Raw genomic sequence first — 21,372 nt, 5'->3', positions numbered from 1 at the left:
GTGTGGACGAGTCAACTATAAAATTCAAGGGTCGAATTTCGTTCATCACATACAATCCGAAGAAACCGACAAAGTGGGGTATCAGAGTTTATACTCTAGCTGACTCAAAGACTGGCTACATTTGCTGCATTTTGCCATACTATGGATCACTCACTACAGAGCTTTTGGTCAGACCCGATTTACCAGTTTCATCAAGAATACCAATACACCTATACCAAATGTTCTTGGAGAAAATTCCAGGTGCTCAGGAGCACCATATGTACATGGACCGCTACTGTACCAGTCACGTCTTAGCTCAAGAACTAGCCAAATTGAAATGCAGTCTTACCGGAACAATTTTAACGAACAGAAAATATTGCCCAAGGAAATAGAAAAGCCAAAATTTTCGACAAAATCCACGGTCGCGTATCGACGGGGCAACACCTTAGTTTTAGGGTAGAAAGATAAGAGGGTTGTCACTTGTTTGAGTACGAGGGGTGACACAGGAATGACTACGGTTAAAAGAATTACACGAAGTGGTGTGGATATAATGGTCAAGGAACCCAATATTGTATTGAACTATATAAAATATATGGGTGGTGTTGACCGGGCGGACCAGTATGCGAAAATCGCTTAAATGGTGGCGTAAGCTTTTTTTTTGGAGCATGGAAATTTCCCTGGTCAATTCAAACCTCTTGTATAAACTAGAAAAGACCAAAAGAGGGGAAAAGCCACTGAGCCATTTGCGATTTCTGAAAACACTTGTTGATCAATTGAGAGGGTCATATCGCCAGCAACGAGAGCAAGCGTCTACGTCGCATTCCGATGAAATCCGACTAAACGGGAAGTTTCACGTAATACTAAAAGGGCCAAAAAGGGACTGCAAGGTTTGCTCTGACCGTAACACGCCTGGAGGTAGACTGGAAATTTCGTATTACTGTGATACGTGTCCTGATAAACCTAGGATGCATCTTGGCTATTGTTTCACTAAATATCACACCAAAACTAATTACAGAGTGTAATATTTATCAAAGTTTGTTGTTTTCGACGTATAAATGAATAAACTGGTGAAACTTTATTATTTGTATACGCTTGTTTGTTTATAAATGTTTTTAAAGTACCTGTAAAATTTTACCTAATTTGGCCGAAATCGTCTCGAGTTGCTGTTTCGCGCAAACGAAAAAGGCCTCGAGTGCAAAGGGTTAATATTGAGGCGTTTGGTAGTATAATGTTGTATTGGGCGATCAGCTGATCGTCGTTTTGGGTATCCTTAACGAGTATCAAGGCACAGAGAACGTCTGGTATGCTGTTAGACTTTCAATTTTTGATACAAAGTTTTTGTAGAGTAACATACGCGACGGAAAACCGCTTTAAAAATTAAATACGATTAGTTGTAGTATACTTAAGATGGCATCGGAATTGGTAATAAATTCATTGTTTTATGCAAATTTAGCAAATATCAAGGCACGGAAAATATCTGCAAGTTATAAGATTCTGCTTTTGTGATATTTATTGTTAGTCAATGTAGGGTGAAATTTCCGAAGAAATACCGTTTTTATAATTAAAAACGACCCGGTTGGTGCTGTAGTATTTTTGCTATCATCAGATGTGTTCCTTGAGTCTTTGGGGATTTCAATTCTAGCAGTTGTTTTTTCCGACCCTTTATGAAAAGTATATTGAATCAAAAATACCAGAGTTGACAAAGGGGAATAATTGTTACAGTTTTTATTATAGTACAATGTATAGTTAATATAACTTTTGGAAATAATAAAAAATCATAAGGAATTTAAAAAGTCTTTCCTAATGGATCTTCATACTACTTATTTCTCTGATAATTGCAATTTTTGGCTTCATTGAATTTGTTTGGTTTTACTGTAATTTTCAATAACACCAATTTAAAAATGGCTTGCAGGAGAAAATTTCTATTGAAAAAAAGCAAAAAAAAAAATAAATTAAGGTAATGATATCAGATTTAAGATAACGTGTCGGAAATGGTTGAAGAGGGTGTTTAAATGAAACTTCGAATACCATAGCGATAACTTTAATATGTAACGGTTTTTATGGGAGTGACAGAAGGATTTTCTCATACACAGTTCAGTAAAATGAGCGATAAGATGCAAATAACAGGGACAAAGTGGTAATGTTTTTTAATTATATTTCACCGAAGAGATAATTTTTCATCTTACACCTATTTCCTAAAAAAGTGGCCATTTCTGATCTTCCATTTAGGTAGAATTTCCAGAGTCCAACGTAAAAAAAAATGTATTCAACATTGTCCTAATCTAATTCTAAGTCAAGATCGCCATTATTTTAAATATACCTTGAAAAACAAAATTATACAGTATACACGGAATTCAATAATTGTACTATGAAATCAGTTTTTGATAAAAAAAAAAATGCATTTTAGTTATGAAAAAAAATTCTTGAATTTTGCCTATACCAACTGCATGTAACCCCTTAAATAAAGTCCAGTTCTGTCTGAGAATTCGTGTTTTCTTTCGCTTCTCGCTAATTCGACTCGATGAAGTGCTCCTGATCCTACGTGAGCTTCGTCACGTGCGCTTGTTCGATTTGTTGTCTACCTCCTTTGTGAATCCTTAAAAGAGAAGCGGAAATTCATAGTGGGTCAGAGACACTCGCTTGGTGTACATCACAGAGAATCTCTTACAAGTTTTCACTTGTGCTTTCATTCGACGTATTGCCAACAGCGTCTTCCAGCAGAGCTCACTAGTTATCGTCATTTTGTGCATCGATTGCAGCTTAATCTTTAATATTTTAGAAGTATGCGCTTTGGACTTGTTTTACACTATAGAGACATTAATTATAATGAATCGTTAGTCAAATATTGAATCACCAAATTCAAAATTTTTCGATAGAAAAAAAAAAAAAACAGAAAAAGGGAGAACAATTGAAATTGATTACCGGTTAGATAATAATCTTTATGAGAAATTGAGTGGAAGTTTCAAAGCAGCCGGCACTTGTCCCTAGATCAGTTATTATAGCTTCACCTTTTTCGTTAAGATTAACGGTACTGACTATAACAAGAAACCGCTGAATGCCGTAATAAAAAAAAAGTATGTCGACGCTATAATTCATGCAGCAACAAAACTGGATATACCGCAAGGAAAAAGTTTGCGCTAAGAAGGTGATTGCCAAAAAATGCTGATATAATCACAGAATTTTACATAAGTTCCGACTCGTTCAGTACAGTGTTTGTCTGTTAGTTTTATGTGAGCTATCAGAAGTTTTAAGAAAACAATTGCTAAGGTAGCAAGAAAAGCATTTACAAAAAGGGAAACACATGTACAACATCCTTTGTTCATTAGTTTGTTTACTAAAAGTAGGACAAAAGTGATACAATTATCGCATCATAGTAACATTCTTGAGTACTGTCGAAATTGAGCAAAGTGCCTGATGGATTTAATTCGACATTGCGAAAAAAGTTTTGAATTCTTTAAGAGATACTTCATTTCTGAGCTGTGTTTTGAGATTTTACTTCAACAGTTTTGGTTATTTCGCTGGCGAGTATATTAATTGCAATATTGTCGGTTCTGAATTAGTAAAATCAAAGATGATGATGAAATGATTTCATTGATTGTGTGACGCAATAATTCTTAAAAAGGTTCGTGAAGGTTACGCAGGACGCGTCTTACGATCTTAAGTTTGGAAAGCGCTTCGTTTTCGTCGGCTGAATACCATATAGCGCTTGCGTTTACTGTTAGTCAGTCTCGATTACACAGTCGATGGCAGTTTGAGTTTGTGACACTTTGCCGAGTTGTTGTGAATGACGCAATATTTGCGACATCAGTTCAAAATCCATAAGAATTAATCTGCAGTTTGAGCTTATTGTGAATTATAGCTAAGCGGGATTGGACTATATAACTGACAATCAACAGGACTCGGATAGGATTAGTAGAATTTTTAAACCGTAAAAAGTTAAAAGTTCCTATCGAAAATCATCCTCTTTTCCATCATTATGAAAAATCAAAAACACTGGTAATTGCGAGTGACGGGTATGAAAATTGAGTGTTACGCTTGCAAAATTGATACAGTTCAATACTTTTCGACTTCCTATTTCTCTTTGTTGGAAACACAGACTACGGCAGAAAAAAAAAATAATTCCTGCAACCGAGTCGTTAGTTCTTCATCGGTGCATGAAGATCAACGTCAACATTCTAGAACATTTTGAATTCTGAAAGCAGATACGACGGCGTCTTAAATGTTGTTCTATTTCATAAATTGAGCGATGGTAAATAAAAAGGCAAGAAAAAAAAAAAAATAATAAATGGCGGGCAAATCGTCCAACGCGTGAAAACAGGGCAAAAATGGAATGGAAAAAAATCCCATCGCAAAAGTGTGGATGGAAAGAAGTGAACGTGCGCCGAGACACGAAGCAGGTATACCTTATACTTTGTATAGGACATCAGGGAGAGGATTGGAGGTGGCTGGTCTACCGGAAGAAGAGAGGAGGGAGTCGGTGACCGTTATGAGGCGTAAACCGGGTCTGTGGAGCTACAGCGGTGTTCTGAATGAATAGACTCAGCATCACGATCATCACCCGGGCAAGGCCACGGTCAGTGTGTTGTCGGGTCTCTGGAATGTCGGACGCGACATTGAGTGTCAATGGTTGAGTGCCGAAGTCGTTGCCGAGGGAACGAACTACTTGCTGAGCTTCTGGCGATGCTGAAAGGGCAGTGAAATCGACCCATCATGCCATGAATCAGGAAATCTCTCGAACTCAATGTGCAAAGTTGTTCGCAGGACTTGATTTGCACACTGATGGAAGGAACCTTGGAGTCGATGGTTCACCAGAATTTCAGACTTGGACTGACTGGTTGGGTAAATACTCGGAGTGCTTTGATTTCAGACTCTAAATTCATCCTGTACTTTGATGTGAATCGTGAAGATTTTGAGAATCATAGCCCCGCAAACGGAGTATCAATTTCGTTTCTGTTAGCGCGATGGAAAGCGGTGTAATTATTGGGAAAACTGTTGTGGTAACAGGGAATGGGAGCTATAGCATCTCGAGTTGACGTATTACAGATCCAGCGAGTTTACAAGTTACATTGAAAATCCAAATAGAAATTGTCGCGACACTTGATGGTCGGTCTCAACGGTGACCCGCAAACCTATATTTCATTGCTCTTTAGCCTCAAAGTATCGAACAATCGAAGCGTTTTTCAGATGTCGAAGGATGCATGTCAATTTGTCGGCAATTCGAGGGCGCCGATGAAACAGTGTATTCTAATTAAACAGAATCGATCGATCAGGCTAAATTGATTACACAACTCGGTAATAGTTACGAAACTTACTTAAGCACTCCAGAAAGTACGACAAAAGTTGGCATTCAAATCGTCGGCAGGTATTCAAATCACGTACGACTTACGGTACACACTACGTCACTGTTACTTTGAACCGTATTCTTTATCCCTACGTGCAATTCATCGCGTATCGACTAACACAGTGTCAAAAATCGGTATGTTAATTTAATATGATGTTCACGCATTTGGAATTATTTGCGATTCACCAAATAGTATGCAACTCGATTTTGAAATTTTAAAAGTCTTAAAAAAATTTTTTAAAATTGTTTTTTTATTTTTTATTAAAATTTATTATTGAATAAAAATTTCTAAAAGATTTAAAAGAAAGAGGTATATTACTTGGTGTGAAATTGGATCAGGTAAGTTTCATAGAAATTCATGAAAGTTTAGTTGCATTGAATTTATAGTTATAATACCGGGAATATGGAGGTCAAAAAACTTTAATTGAATTCAAAAAGCTACAAGCTGCTTTCAGTGAATTGATGTGAATTATTGTGATGTTAATTCAAGTTAATTCATCAAGTTGCAAGACTTTAATTAAGTTGGAATGACTTTAAATAATTTTCAATGGCGTCGAGTAACTCTAGGAGGTTAATAGACTTCGATTTAATGTAAATGGCTTCAAAGTTTTTTTATATACTTGAACTGACTTCATGTGAATTCGCATAAGTTTACATAATTTTAAGTTGTTGAATTTGAATGATTTAAAGCGATGTCAAATGTCTCAATCTGATTTGCTTAAATCAGAGGACTTTAATTTAATTCTAATCACTCGATGTGACTTAGAATTACTTCAAGTGACTTGGTGTGAATTCACGTGATTCCAATTGAATTCAACTGACTTCTCCTCAGATATACTAGATAATCCAAACACTTATCTCTTTATTTAAATGTAACGTGATTTGAAACACACGAACCCCTCGATTCGGTACGGTATTATATTCCCCAGGAAAAGTGAAAGAATGTTACGCATTAAAGAATCTAGATATACTTGGCGATCACGTCCCACGGATCTATTAGTAGTCATCGGCTGGCTGGCAAATTGCAATAGGTGACAGTTGCGGTAGGGGCTTGGATTTTGAGGTGGTAGAAAGTTTCCCCTCCTGAGGATGGCTATCATCCTCGCTCACCTGTTGTAAAAATGGAGCCAGTCACACCGCGTCTGTCTTTCAGGAATTACCCGAGCTGAATTGAATTTTTCAACCGCGTTGTTAAATGTGTCGGTCACAACACGAGTTCGATATACGTTCAATGATTTATCGAAAATTTCACCAACGATAATGGCAACTATTTTCATGATCAGAAATGATCAGTTTTCATGACAACGTGAGTGGTGCTTTTATTGCGACTGAGGCAAATTCGGTCAATTCCTGTTTGCGGCGTTTTTAAAAAAAAATCATTAACTTTCACTCGCACGTCGACTGATGGTAATTAACAGTAATTTCACGGGGTTCAGTGCATTGGTAGCAAGATAAATCCAAAGATATAATAATTAATGTAAGTAAAAGACAGAAGCGAAATGTGTTTTCTTATTCCGTGATTATTGGAATAATTGTGTTTTACAGCAGATTTATGTATTTGATTATTTTGTCTTCTTTTAATCGGTCTCATTCACACAGTTTTCACTCAAAACTGTCCAGATTATCGATAAGTATAATTATCAGAATTAAAAAGATATTAGAACCATTGACTTATCATTTCGATCTATTGAAGTAGCAGAATGTAATTTTCAATAACATCGACTAGTAGAATTTTTTAGCTATATTTTTTATAAAATTCTTTAATGAGTACGAAAAATTTGGATAACCCGCAGATGACGGACAAATTTTTTTTTCATTTAGTGTTCAGTCAGTTAAAAAAATACGATGTTATCATTTTTCATCCAATTATTTGAAAGTTGAATCGCAGTTCATATTTCAGCAGATTATTACTTAAAAAAAAGTTTTATTAATTTTCCGGTATGATATCTGTTACAACTGTAATTTTAAAAATTATTCTTATAAAATGGTACAAAAAAATATATATTCATCCAACATCTGCATCCCCCTTGAATGTATTCAACGTCGGTCAAAATATTATTATCATAACGATTTTGTGTCATATTTCAGAGAAAAGCTTGAAGCGAACCAGCAAAAATGAGTGGCGTAGCCGGTCTCCCGGTGCTTCTAGGCGGTGCATTGAGTTCTGCAGCGGGAAATCTCGCCTGGTTCTTTCCAGTGTTAGCTGCAGCTATAGCTTACTTCCAGTTCGAAGTAATGGATCCGGAATCGAGGCCGATCGACGTACCATCAGAACTTCTCTTGCCAGCGTATGATTTCATAGTAATTGGAGCAGGATCAGCAGGTGCGTTATGTGAAGTATTAGGCACCGCCTAGTTGCAATTTGAAATTGATTATATTTTAATTCCAAATTTTGTAATTAAGGCGAGATAAAATACAAATGTAACTTATGACTTGCAATTGACTCATTACAATTTGATCCACCAAAAAAAAAAAAACGTAACAAACGAAAAGCAGTTGCATATGCATAGGCGGTTTCCGACGAGTGTGACGATTGTAGCGTGAACCGAAGACGAGTGCTGCGTTCATACGAGTGCGAAGCTGGCACCACGAGTCGAAGGGAAGTGCTGTAATCGCATGATTCAGGTCTCACCCATCCGCACGCGTGACATACGGTATTTATTGCAATACCTGTTTGAGAAATTCGATTTTGAAAACTGTGGAGCGTGTCCCATTTCCGAACGTGCGGTAATTGCATGTCATGCAACTAGTGAGTAAAATGCGATTTTACGCACGGGTAGCGATCAAAATCACGAATGGCCAGCGGTGGTGGGGGTGTAAGGGGCGAAGTCAAAGATGGTCATTAAAAATGTCTAATCAAGCTTCTAAAAAAATTTTGATACGTACCAAATAAAATAATTCAACCTTTTTCCCTATTGACATTTAATTTTACACTCCATAATTATCGAGTTACAAAGGATTTTCCGAACACTGAAATATTAATCAAAAAGTTGAGTAACGCAAGTTGCAACAAGGTATTGCCAAAAATTATTCAAAAAACGAAATTGAAGCTGAATCTCGACCGTTTCAAAATCCTTCTGGAAAAAAAATTCCTATTACTGTTTCTCAACAAATTACGTGTGACTTTAATAGAGTATGAAAATCGCAAAAAACAACATGTTGAACATCACCCAGTGATTGCTAAAAAAGTCTTAGAGAATTTTACAAAAAAGTTAACGGAGCTGATTATTAGTACTTTCAAATGTGACCTGAAACATTTATTTACGGCTTTTTTGGCCGAGGTACCTAACTTTTTGTCTCAATCGAAAATTCAAAAAGTGATCTCAAACTTATGGACGGTACTGTATACGTTGGATTCTATGCGAGTGTAGCTTACAAAATACTAAATCGGAAGAAGTGTCCGCCCCCTTGCCTACAACAACGTCAGCAAACGTTAGGTTTTTGGAAATCAAATTTTTACGGTATATCCGTTAGACGTTTCTCTCCTATGTTGTACTCTGTGAAAACGCAGCACTCACCTTTGCGGCGCAAACTTCGCACTCGTTAGATATCGCCTATTTTTCGCACTTGTAACGCAATATACTATTTCTTTCCTATTTTTCCAGAAAAACAGCTCAACGTGTGAAGTTAAATCTACGGTAACTTGCACGGAGTTTTCCATGATTTGATACACTTGTCAAAGAACCCCGCAGTACCCTTATGGAAATTGACTTTCCCAGATACAGGCTTCATAGTCCATGAAAATTACGAAATATATGGATGTCCGAAAATCTAGACAACTTTCTTCCGAAACCTGTAGCTGGGAAACTACTGATTTTTGGGACTTCTGTCCAGGAAAACTTTTGATCGGGAGGATATGTACTATAACATACTGAAAATCTAGCCGATTCGACCAGGAGCCAATTTCCATAAGGATTCTGCGGGGTCCTTTATACGTAAAACCATGGTCAGCTGATTTCCCACATCGCCACCATATTTGTTGGGTTATGTTGGGCGAAGTGCAGCGTTTCATTTGTAGAAATGTAATTGATGAGAATCAAATTTTGAAATACCAGAAATACGATAGAAAATTTTTCTCACGTTTTGATATTATTCCGGAGAACTTTCTCCGATGACATTTTAATTTCTCAATATTCTATTGCAACCGTGTTGATTGTTTTTGGTTTTGAACAAAGCATTGCACTGTGCATAATCAGATTGCCTTGATGTAGTTGAGCTAATTTGTTTTACGATGAACGTGTTCTAAATGTCTTGCGAAATAATTTTAGGACACAGAAAAGGAAATCGCCGTTATATTACCATATTGTCGATATTCTGCTAGAATTTGAATCACTGCCAGAGAAAGTTGGTGACGTACATACATGTGTCACGTGTATCCTCACTCGGTTTATTCTTTGTGCGTCACTTCACATCTATTGCAAACGCGTAATCATCGCCGATGTTGTTTATCAGTAAAAAGGCGGAAATTAGTTTTAGCCCGAATCCCGCAACGTTGCCGTATGCTTTGATGAAATGTTTACGTTCACGTGCAACGTGCCTCAGTGTCAATGTCATTGTACAGTAAACAGCACGTGCGAAGGTCTTCCTTGCACAATACTGCACTCGTGTATTTTTTATACGTATGTGGCAAAAGTTTCATGTATACAAAGTGATAAGAATAAAAAATTATACTGTTCAAAATTCATCACTCTAATTTTACTGTTCAACTTTTTATATGCGGACGCATTAATCGTAACAATCTGTATATTTATTACATGTGTCGTTAAACTGATACTGGAATAAAATGGGATTTTTAAATGATTTTTCCAAGCTCCTTGATAATCTCCGCTCTGATGTTTCATCTAATTTCTGCTAGGATCACGTTATGCTTTTTTTTACTAATGGTTTATTTTTCATATATTTTCAACGACGCAAACATATCGAAATAGCTTGATGTTGTGGGAAAATCATTTTATAGGTGCGGTTGTGGCAAGTCGCCTTTCGGAAGTAGAAGATTGGAATGTTTTGATACTGGAAGCTGGAGGAGATGAGACAGAGATTTCAGATGTCCCTGTGCTCGCTGGTTACTTACAACTTAGTCAGCTCGACTGGAAGTATAAAACGGAACCGCAAGGAGATTCATGTTTGGGTATGATATTAAAATATGGTGTGCAAGATAACTAAACTTTCGAATTTTGATATCTTTGGAGTAAATTTTCTGGTGCCGATATTTGCTCATTCGTTCAAGTTCTATATATTTGTAAAATTTAGAAAAAAAAAACATCATGCATCCAAATGTATATTTTTGAATTTAGAAGATCTTTTTTGGATTTGATTCAGCTGAAGTTTTCGATTACGTTTTTAATTGCGTGAATCAAAAATTTCTAAAGTGCAATGAAAATTGTAAAAGCAAAGACACTTCCATCATGTTATCGATATCAAAATAATCGGAACAAAAATTAAATTCTAGAGAATTTTTCGAGAATTGTGAGAAAATTGGAATTACACGTATACACATATTTTTTCAAATGCATGTTCGAATATAGCCGTTTGCGTGTGAATTGAGACGTTCAAAAGTTACACCCTCACGGAAAAAAACCCCTACTTGGGTGTAAATTCGTACCCTAAACTCAAAGATAATGCTAATTTCCCATAAGAAAAAAGTTAGGGGTACGAATTTACATCCAATTTGGGGTTTTTTTCCGTGAGGGCAGATCTTTGAAGTTAGTGTAACTTCGTAACTTTCACTCGATTAACACATATGGAACGGCTGCATAAATTGAAGTCATTTAAAGCGGAATGCTTCTCATACTGACAGTCCACCAAGCTAACATAGTAAAAATAATCAGCTTCTGCAATAACCGCAATTTTTTTTTTAATTAAAAATTGACAATCAAATTTTTTCACAGGTGGATTATTGTTACTTTCCTGAGTTACGAAAAATGCATTATTTCAATGATGTATTATCAATTTCATTGATAATTAATTTTATAGTGAATAGTGTACTTAATTCATCATTGTTCATTATTTTAATCATGGACAATGGGTTATTTTGAACATTATGTATAATTGGAGGATATAGATTAACTTTACCCTTATGCATTATTCCAATAATAATTTCAGTCTAGGTTGATATGGTTCCTGATACACGATTTTACAATTTACATTGATTTGTAGAAATAATCGTAATAATAAAAAATAAACTCAGTCCATTATTTTATCTTATTCATAATTTAATTAATGCATTAATCGTAAGATCCATAATTATTTTGAAAGCAAAAATTACTTTAATGCTTCACGCCGGTTTTAGAATCGAAAAATGAAAGTTCTGGTACAGCATTTATTTGAAAACATCTACGGTAAAAATTTTACTTAAAAAATTTTTTTATTTTATAAAAGAGAATTTTTTTTTCTAAAAGTTTTGATTTCTCAACGTGGAAATTAACTGCAATAGGTAGTATTTTTCAATGATAATTTCTAGTCTAGTCATATTAGAGTAACGCAGATTCTAGCATATTCAATTATTTCCTATTTTTTTATGGGCGGAAAATAATGTTTTTCCGGGTATAGGAACGATGGTAAAAGCAGCATAATTTTTTATTGTAAATTTTAATTGTTTTTGAGTAAATAATCTTGTTTTCCCAATAATCAGAACTTCTTTCCGTCGGTAATCGTTATTTTTTTAAACCTATCAAAATTCCCACAACAAGAAAATGTTGCATCTCCTTGGGGTAACTATGGGATCTCTATAGATATATTTAAAAAACATAAACTGTCGAATCATCAGTTACTAATGCTTAAGTTGAGCATGAAGTATCCATATTTTTAGAATGGATAATTTATTATCAATCCAAAACTGTTACCCGTTGCGGTATTAATTAAGCATAATGTAATTCTGAATTTATCGAATATTACCACAATAATAATTCCAATAATTGTAAAGTCAGTAGCCATTACTGCAATAAAAATTAATGCAACTACAAAAATCTGTAACTTTTTCTTTAAATGAGTTAGGGAATCGTCAAACTTGATCTCAATTTGCATTAAAAAGAATTGGCCACCCAAGATAAGATTTGTTATTCGTATATATTTGACGGCAGGCCGTGGCTTCAGTTAACCAGCTAAATGAATTTATTTCTGCCAAGCAAGTAATAGTACATTCTGTAACAAGGGAATAACGTCGGAGATTATTCCCCTGGTGGGTTTACTACCTGTGCGAAGCGAGGGCAGTAATCATAAGAAGGAATAATAGGCTTTATTCCCGTGTTGCTTGGAGGATTTATTCCCAAACCTCACTGTGCCACTTTTTTGACTTGAAACGTGGTTAACCTATTAGTGGGAGAAAAGTGATATTTTTTCCTGCAAATGAGCGCGAAATAAGAAATTTTCCTCCGCAAATGCGGGAAAATAGTCTAAGAGGGAATCATATGGTGTTTTAGTCCCGCTTTTCAAGGCAATAAAGTTGTCATTACAGTTGAGTTGGTAATAATGTATAAAATTGAAAGAAAAGAAGCATTCGAGAGACTTTTTCATTCCAGCAATGCAAAATGGTCGGTGCAACTGGCCACGTGGCAAAGTAATAGGAGGCAGCAGTGTGCTGAACTACATGCTGTACCTGCGGGGAAACAAGAAGGACTACGACACGTGGGAGGCGCAAGGTAATCCCGGTTGGGGCTCGGACCAGGCGCTGTACTACTTCAAGAAGTCGGAAGACAACCTGAACCCATACTTGGCGAAGACGTCGTACCATTCGACGGGGGGATATCTGACCGTTCAGGAAGCGCCGTGGCACACGCCACTGGCAGCGGCGTTTGTGCAGGGGGGTCAGGAGATGGGATACGCCAACCGTGACATAAACGGAGCGTACCAAACGGGCTTCATGATAGCCCAGGGGACGATAAGGCGCGGAAGCCGCTGTTCGACGGGAAAGGCGTTTTTGCGACCGGCCAGACTGCGGAAGAACTTGAACGTCGCGATGCATTCTCATGTCACTCGAGTTCTCGTCGACCCCACCTCAAAAAGGACCTACGGCGTAGAGTTTCTCAGAGACGGTAAGCTGCACCGGATCAGAGCCACAAAAGAGGTCATTGTCTCCGGGGGTTCGGTCAACTCCCCACAGATTTTAATGCTGTCCGGCATAGGGCCACGCGAGGACTTGATTCAGCACAACATCCCTGTGATACAGGTAAAGGTATTTTTGATAGGCACAGGGTGGTCACTCAATTCAAACTTAAAAAACCCATGACTTTTCTGTGGTTCCTTGATTGCTTGCTTGGTCATATCGTGTTTCCCAACACTATTTTATATTTTCAAAAACGTTGGAATTTGATAATTCGATCGTGAGAACAGACAGCTGTAGGTGCTAGTATGTACGAAATTATAGTCTTTAGCATATGTAATTGTATTGTCACTAATTTCATCGTTTCTAATGGTCCACGTAAAATTGAATTTCAAAACAGGATCTTAGGGTGGGGTACAATCTTCAAGACCATGTGGGGCTTGGCGGACTGACGTTCATGGTCAACCAGGAGGTGTCTATGGTCGAGAATAGACTTCACAGTGTCCCGGCAGTGATGCAGTACGCCGTTCTCGGTGATGGGCCACTGACGGTTCTCGGTGGTGTCGAGGGCCTGGCCTTCGTTAATACAAAGTACGCTAACGCTTCGGACGACTTCCCCGACATCGAGTTGCACTTTATTTCTGGGTCGACAAACTCCGATGGCGGTCGGCAAATCCGCAAGGCTCACGGGCTGACGGAGCGGTTTTACAACGCAGTGTTCGGGCCCATTAGCAACAAGGATACGTGGAGCGTCATTCCGATGCTGTTGCGTCCCAGAAGCAAAGGGATTATTAAGTTACGAAGTAAAAACCCCTTCGACTACCCACTCATCTATCCAAACTACTTTAAGGACCCGTTTGACATGGCAACTCTTGTTGAGGGTGTCAAAATAGGCGTAGCTCTCAGCCGGACAAAGTCCTTTCAACGATTTGGCAGCGAGCTCAACCCGATACATTTCCCCGGATGTAAACACGTCCCGCTCTACACCGACGCATATTGGGAGTGTATGATTAGGTACTATTCTGTGACCATTTATCATCCCGTCGGCACCTGCAAAATGGGGCCTTATTGGGATCCCGAGGCTGTTGTGGACCCCCAATTGAAGGTCTATGGCGTCTCTGGGCTCAGGGTCATCGACGCTTCGATCATGCCCAATCTCGTCAGCGGAAACACTAATGCTCCAACCATCATGGTCGGCGAAAAGGGATCCGACATGATCAAGGAACAGTGGCTGAGGCGAAAGACTTAAACACGTTTGGGCTCGACGGATTGACTGAATTTTTTTGGTACTGATCTTCGAAGTGTGATCGAAAATTTTACACGCTCTTGTAATATTTATACGATTGTTCGGTGGATCAGGAAAAACTTCATTCCGATCAGCAGAAGATAATTTAGAATATGAATTATTTCAATTTTTTAGTTCTGATTGGATAGTGAAAGATATGTATATTTTGACATTGAATCAAACAAATTAACTTTTACACTTTAAATAATTACCAATTTACATAAAGATGTTAAGTGCAACGTTAACACGTATGACAGCAACATGGTGTCGCGCCACAGCCTGTTATCAATTCATCGTTCAGTTCAACGCTACGAGTGCATAGAGACAGAACACTCAGTGCAAACGATTATACTTTTGTGAGTTAACAAATAGTGAAACGTACCCTTAAAAATCATTATTATAATCAAACACGATGACTCGATTAATGTAGTTCATTTTCTGCCACCAGATGGCATCTTTCGATATTTTAGACTGCAATAGTATTTGGTTACTCAGGATGCATTTAGTTTTTAAGGTATACTGTACAATATAAATAATTGTTGCGCGAGATTCAGTGCATTGTGAAAGTTACAGTGAAAATTTGTAATTTGTATTAAGATAACGGAAATTTTGTTGCACAAAAGTACCGCAAATTCTCGGTCGTTATACTCTCATTGTAAATAATTATTTATTGCTATTCCGAGATGAGCTTTATGTATATTGCATGTTATATACACGATTAGCTTGTAAATAAACGAATTTATACGAGTGAGTAATGATGTTCTCGTATTATTAATAAATGTGAAATGTAAGTGATACCTTGAAACTCTGCTTCTTGTATATTATTTACTCTTGCTTATAAAATCATCACAGTTTTAGGGGTTGACTTATAAGTAGCACGGGATAGAAACGGTTTTTTTCTACACTGCAGATGAAAAGAGAAATATATGATGAAAAAAACTAGTGTTGTATGTAAACTGACAATATGAAAGAAAATTAAAAGTTATATCACTCTTTTGCTTAGAGTTATTTCAGCTGAATAACGACGTGCCTTGGCTGCCTTTTTATGCACAACAATTCACTATAAGTTAAGATAGCTGTGAAAGAGTTACACCGCTGTCTCTAATCTTATCAATTTTTTTCATGTATGGTTATTGAGAATTGTCAATAGTGTCACATTTTTCACAAAGCCGGTGTTATAAATTAATACGTCACTGGGACTATGAACAGCATATTCGAAGTCTCACACATTTTTACTTTTGATAACATTTCCTTAAGTATCTGAAAATTTTCACGATACAGATTCTTTTCACACCATAAGAAGAAATTTGTTGTATTGCTTCATGTATGAAGATCAGTAAAATTAAGGTCCATCAATCTCACTTTCAAAGTGATTCATTAAATATTGAGTTTTAAAAACAACACAATATTAGTAATATGGCGTTGCACCAGCTAATCATTTTAGCAAAATCGTTGTACCAATATTAAGTGACAGAAAACTTGATTCAAGCTGAATTAGTGATGGGCACTACTTGTAAGCTGAAAATAATCGCTGCATCGATTAATCAAGTTCAAATATATAATTGAACACGACTCAATTGATTCAGTAAAAATTAATCGATTAATCAATTATTTCGTATTTTTCTGAAACGGTACAAATGAAATGAAAATTTCAGTATGGAGTCTTAATAGCAAAAAAGTTTTTCAATTATTTATAGTTTCATTCAATATATTTTTCAATTTCAGGTGAAAATATTCATTTACCTTTCACTTATTATGTCAAATAGGTACTTAGGAAGTAAGACAATGGTAATACTTGATAGTCTAACTACATAAATTGGTATTGTATTGCGCCGTTCGTGGGAGTAAAAAACAAAAACCGATTGTGAGGAAAAATAATCGAGTCAGCCGATCAATCGTGTTTGAAACATAATAGATTATTATACTCGATTAATCAGGAAAGAATGGTCGATTTAAGGGGGTATTCTAGTGTAGAAATTTGAAAAAATCGATTTTTTTTTTTTTATATTTTCAAAGCTTAACCTTTTAAGAATGTGTCCTTGAAAGGACAAGTCAAAATTTCAATTATTTTCAGAGATATAGCTATTTTAGTGACACGTCTTCAATACTGGCTCGGCTGGAACGAATTTTACTCGAAACTTTAAACGCGTTTTTCTCAAAACTACATTTTTCAAAACGGTTGACATGATTTCTCAAGTTCTATTGAACCGATTTACTTGAAATTTGGTGAGAATCTTCTCAATACATGTCTCTATCGCACGAACCATTATTATAACGAAATAATAATTTTTACTATTTTTAAAAAATTCAGAAACGTCCAAAAAAGTCAAAAAAAACGTATTATTTTTTTCGGACAGCCGTAATTTGGCAAAAAAAAATTTTTTTTCGACTTTTTTTTGGTTAGTACGATAGCTGCATTTATGTAGATTAATAATCTTTTTTTTTTTTTTTTTCTGATTTTGAAAATGCTTGCAATCGTGACAACATTGGCGCGCAATTTTTTTCGTACCCCCCACTTCAACAACTCATAGCACTTTCAATTTTGTATTTTTTGACTTGTTTTTTTTTTTTTGTAATCGTGAAATGATAATAAACGCCTGATAAAAAAATGGATAGTAAAAATATTTTTTGTTTTTTGTTTATAGCACTTCAAAAAACACCTCAAATTCATGCCTCTACACTAGAATTCCCCCGTTAATCGAAAATGGATTATTTTGCTAATTCGTACACGCATTTGAATATCTGTTTGGTTATGTCTATAAAGCTAGGACCGCCACAACGGAATTTCATAATAAGACCAATTTTATCTTTAAGAGAACACGTCGTTGTAAGCATGAATGACTATTTGAATTTGCAAATGAATATATTTTCCGTATATACCGAACTATTCTATTAGGAATTCGAAATTTTCAGACCAGAATCTCGATGGGATTATTTATTTCAATAATATTCAACAATAGACAGCCCAGACAGCCAGAGCTTATCAAAATCTAGGCGTTAAGAATTTATATATGTTACTACACACTTCAGAACTGTTTGATAGTTCAAGTCTCATGAATAAACATCTTGTCACAGCATGTAAATTATTTTTCTTTTCTTAAAAATATTATCAAAAAACCAACGATGCCCGTTTTCGGTTGTGGTCTAATATTTGAAAAAAATAATTTCACCCAATAGATCAGATTCCCGTAGGTAAAAATAAAACATTAAAAACGACTGGGTCGGGTGGGAAAGCTCCGGAATTGAAAAGTCACCCACGCAGAGAAATATACGTCTAAAAGAAATATTATAATTGAATTATACAACGACCCGATTAGTGTAGTATGTTCTCCAGTACTCAATAGCTTCCTTCGATACATTTCGAACTTTATTATCTGGAATCCAGAAATGTCTTATACTTGCCACATAGACGTTCATTGTGAGTATTCTCGGTCACGATGAGCTAAAAGGATGTCAAAACTTGTTTAAAAAACTTCCGATTACAAACATAAAGTTTTCGTTACAAGTATGAAAAAACACCTCGCGGTACGTAATTTGCTTCAAATTCATATCTGTAATATAGCGCAGAACCCACTGGCCTCTTAAAAGTAAATACTGTATGTGCCTGGTCACGAAAGGTAAACGTTGAATCTGCTGACACAGCAAAACTCGTTGGTAGTGCCTAAGGCGGTGTTTATGAAGTGTCAGTCGACCACGCGGTTTCCCGGGTGATTGAGTGAAATTGCACCATTGCGGTTGCACGTTAATGGATTAAGTCGACTAAACAATTATTTCTTCGAGAATAATGATTTTATGTTACTTAGGCGTGCTACGACCAGAGGATTTGAGACAGTGAAATTGACGTATCTGTCGAGTGAATTATCACATCCACAAAGTGAAGCGAAAATAAGATACATTCAAGATGACGGTCATGGGCGCGTATTCGGCGGCGCGAATAGCTCTGTCATACGGTCCGGAGCTGAGTTTCCTGGTGTTCCTCAGGTTTCTGATAGTGCTGATGCGACAGGACATAATCGACCGGGACAACCGCGTGCAGATCATATCGACGAGAAAGATGTACGAGAGCTACGATTTCATCGTGATTGGTGGGGGCTCGGCAGGCTGCGTCGTGGCCAACAGACTGTCGGAGAACCAGAATTGGACCGTTTTGCTGCTTGAGGCGGGAGGTGACGAGACGGTCCTGTCCGATGTGCCATTGGTCTTCCCGACCCTCCAGCTCACCGCGATGGACTGGCAGTTCAAAACGGAGTCCTCGACGAAGTACTGCCAGGGGATGATAAACAATCAGTGTAACTGGCCCAGAGGCAAGGTGCTCGGTGGTAGCAGCGTGCTCAACGCTATGCTGTATGTCCGCGGAAATCGACGAGACTACGACCAGTGGAGGGACATGGGGAACACGGGGTGGAGTTATGACGAGGTTCTGCCTTACTTCAAGAAATCCGAGAACGTGATGATCCCCGAACTCGCCAAGTCACCGTTCCACGGCACTGGCGGGTATTTGACCATCGAACGGTTTCGGAACAACACGCCGATCGCTAAGCAATTCCTTGCCGCCGGTCGTGAAATTGGCTACGAGGAAATCGACATCAACGGCGCGACGCAGACCGGCTTCTCCTACTCTCATGGAACCCTGAGAGATGGGTTGCGATGCAGCACGGCGAAGGCCTTTCTCCGTTCCGCATCGCGGCGGAAAAATCTCCACGTCAGCGCTCATTCCACGGTGGAAAAAATCCTCATTCACGAGACCACGAAGACCGCTTATGGTGTCAAGTTTCGAAGAGGCAGTCGAAACTACATCGTTTACGCCAGGAACGAGATCATACTTTCTGCCGGATCCGTGCAGTCACCGCACGTGCTCATGCTCTCGGGAATCGGACCCAAGGAGCACCTCGAGGAGGTCGGGGTTCCAGTCATTTATGACAGCCCTGGCGTTGGCAAGAATCTTCAGGACCACGTAGCCATCGGTGGACTTACTTACTTGATCGATTCACCTTCTGACTGCCCAGAGAAAACCGGAATCTGCTTTGTATTGCCCAGGTTTCTTACCCTCTCGACGATCAAGCAATTCTTGGCTGAGGAGAGAGGAGCTCTTTACAATGTTCCAGAATGCGAAGCCATGGGCTTCGTAAACACGATGTAAATATCTTCAAGATAAGTATTCAAGATGGTTAAAAATCATTCATTCTATTCTCTTTCAGCTATGCCAATGCGACGATGGATTATCCCGATGTTCAGCTTTTCCTCGCTTCGGTGGCAGACAATTCGGACGGTGGGCTGTTTGGAAAACGTGTATGTGGACTCAAGGACGATTTTTTCGCGAATATGTTCGAGGGCATCCTTTATGAAGATACCTACAACGTCGTACCGTTGTTATTGCGCCCGAAGAGCAGAGGTTACATCAAGTTGAAGGACGCAAATCCAAGGCATCATCCGATCATAGTTCCGAACTATTTCAGCGATCCGCATGATTTGGATATCCTGGTTAGTAAAGCTTCTCTCCGCAAAAATGTTGATCGAATTAATTAGTAGACCCGATTTCGACAACGTTTTTGTTATGCAGGTCGAAGGGGCGAAAATTATCTACAACCTTAGTCAAACTCCGACTATGAAGAGATTTGGCGCTCGTCCAAATTCAAATAAAATACCGGAATGTGCGCACTTTGCATTTCCTTCCGATGATTACTGGCGCTGCCATGCACAGCATTACACGATGACGATTTATCATCCTACCAGCACTTGTAAAATGGGCCCAACCGATGACCGCATGGCTGTAGTGGATCCGCGGCTCAGGGTTTATGGTGTACACGCACTGAGGATAGTAGACGCTTCTGTGATGCCAAATATCGTGACGGGCAATACCAACGCGCCGACGATCATGATAGCCGAGAAAGCGGCTGATCTGATAAAGGAGGACTGGGAAGATATCTGCGATAAACCATTAACGAAGCATTCAGTGGACGATAAGAAGCAACTGAGGATTCTGGGCGTGCACGCGTTGAGAAATAGACAAGTCAAGCAGGGTCAGCAGAAGGAGCAGATGATGATGGCCTTTAGAGATAATCAAATCGACAGGTTTAGCAGCAGTGTTGGCCGTGGGAACTTGCGAATTGATCTAGAAGACGACTCCGACTATCTGGACGACGATCGCGAAAAGGAGGAATGGGAGAAGGAGGTAGAGATGGTGCACAATCAGTTGGAAGCTGTTAAGCTAAAACGCCATATTATCGACGACCAGTTTGAGGAGCAGAGTGGTTTTGAGATCGAAATTATACCTGACAAAGATGAAGGCGATTCCAATATTCATAAAAATTGGCAAAATTTCACAGAAATATTTCTCACGACAAAATACGTGACTAATAATGATGCAACTAACTGTGCCGAAATCCGTATTGACAAAACATAAATAAAGTTTAATATTCAAACAAAGTACATATAACGAAATCTTCACGTAACTCGATGAAGCATTTCTTTACTTTTGGTAAACGCCACGTGACTCCGTTATTGCGTAAGACGCAACAAATTCCGACATATTTAAGTTCTGTAAATATTTACTCTTATATAACGTATTATGTAAATTTATTTATAATATAAAATTATACATGTTTGCCCGTATGACGTGGCAGTATTGAACTAATTTGATCAGTTTTATTATAAGACCCCTATCTATCCAAACTGGAGAATTATCTACCCATGAGGTGGTGAGAAATTTGCCGATTGATCGAGGCTCGA

At 37.8% G+C, this 21,372-nt stretch overlaps 3 protein-coding genes across 5 annotated transcripts in view; 2 read left to right on the top strand and 1 right to left on the bottom strand.

Moving 5' to 3' along the window:
- Positions 1-21,372, bottom strand: part of LOC124299284 (flotillin-2) — a 510,013-nt gene that overhangs the window by 16,161 nt on the left and 472,480 nt on the right. The gene's annotated exons all lie outside the window — the stretch shown is intronic.
- LOC124299266 (glucose dehydrogenase [FAD, quinone]-like) lies at positions 4,489-16,282 on the top strand. 2 transcript variants are annotated; one of them, XM_046752346.1, is made up of 5 exons: positions 4,489-4,818; positions 7,409-7,643; positions 10,278-10,448; positions 12,838-13,484; positions 13,759-16,282. In XM_046752346.1, the coding sequence occupies exons 2-5, from the start codon at positions 7,436-7,438 to the stop codon at positions 14,605-14,607; spliced, it is 1,875 nt and encodes a 624-aa protein (XP_046608302.1). In that variant the 5' UTR covers positions 4,489-4,818; positions 7,409-7,435; the 3' UTR covers positions 14,608-16,282. The 2 variants fall into 2 exon arrangements, with proteins under 2 accessions (XP_046608302.1, XP_046608303.1); XM_046752347.1 differs by lacking the exon at positions 4,489-4,818 and adding an exon at positions 6,778-6,797.
- Positions 18,257-21,293, top strand: LOC124299256 (glucose dehydrogenase [FAD, quinone]-like). Its single transcript, XM_046752335.1, has 3 exons — positions 18,257-19,779; positions 19,842-20,124; positions 20,204-21,293. Exons 1-3 carry the CDS (start codon positions 18,545-18,547, stop codon positions 21,044-21,046), a joined length of 2,361 nt encoding a protein of 786 aa, XP_046608291.1. The 5' UTR covers positions 18,257-18,544; the 3' UTR covers positions 21,047-21,293.

Source organism: Neodiprion virginianus, chromosome 2, assembly GCF_021901495.1.
Source record: "Neodiprion virginianus isolate iyNeoVirg1 chromosome 2, iyNeoVirg1.1, whole genome shotgun sequence".
Taxonomy (NCBI): domain Eukaryota; kingdom Metazoa; phylum Arthropoda; class Insecta; order Hymenoptera; family Diprionidae; genus Neodiprion; species Neodiprion virginianus.
Note: the sequence above shows the minus strand (reverse complement) of the source record. Positions and strands in the feature narration are given on the sequence as shown.

Coding starts and splice junctions, on each gene's coding strand:
- LOC124299266 (XM_046752346.1), top strand. CDS start 7,436: ATGAGTGGCGTAGCCGGTCTCCCGGTGCTTCTAGGCGGTGCATTGAGT. Junction 10,449..12,837: donor GCAAGGAGATTCATGTTTGG/GTATGATATTAA, acceptor TTTTCATTCCAG/CAATGCAAAATGGTCGGTGC. Junction 13,485..13,758: donor ACAACATCCCTGTGATACAG/GTAAAGGTATTT, acceptor ATTTCAAAACAG/GATCTTAGGGTGGGGTACAA.
- LOC124299256 (XM_046752335.1), top strand. CDS start 18,545: ATGACGGTCATGGGCGCGTATTCGGCGGCGCGAATAGCTCTGTCATAC. Junction 19,780..19,841: donor ATGGGCTTCGTAAACACGAT/GTAAATATCTTC, acceptor ATTCTCTTTCAG/CTATGCCAATGCGACGATGG. Junction 20,125..20,203: donor CGCATGATTTGGATATCCTG/GTTAGTAAAGCT, acceptor TTTGTTATGCAG/GTCGAAGGGGCGAAAATTAT.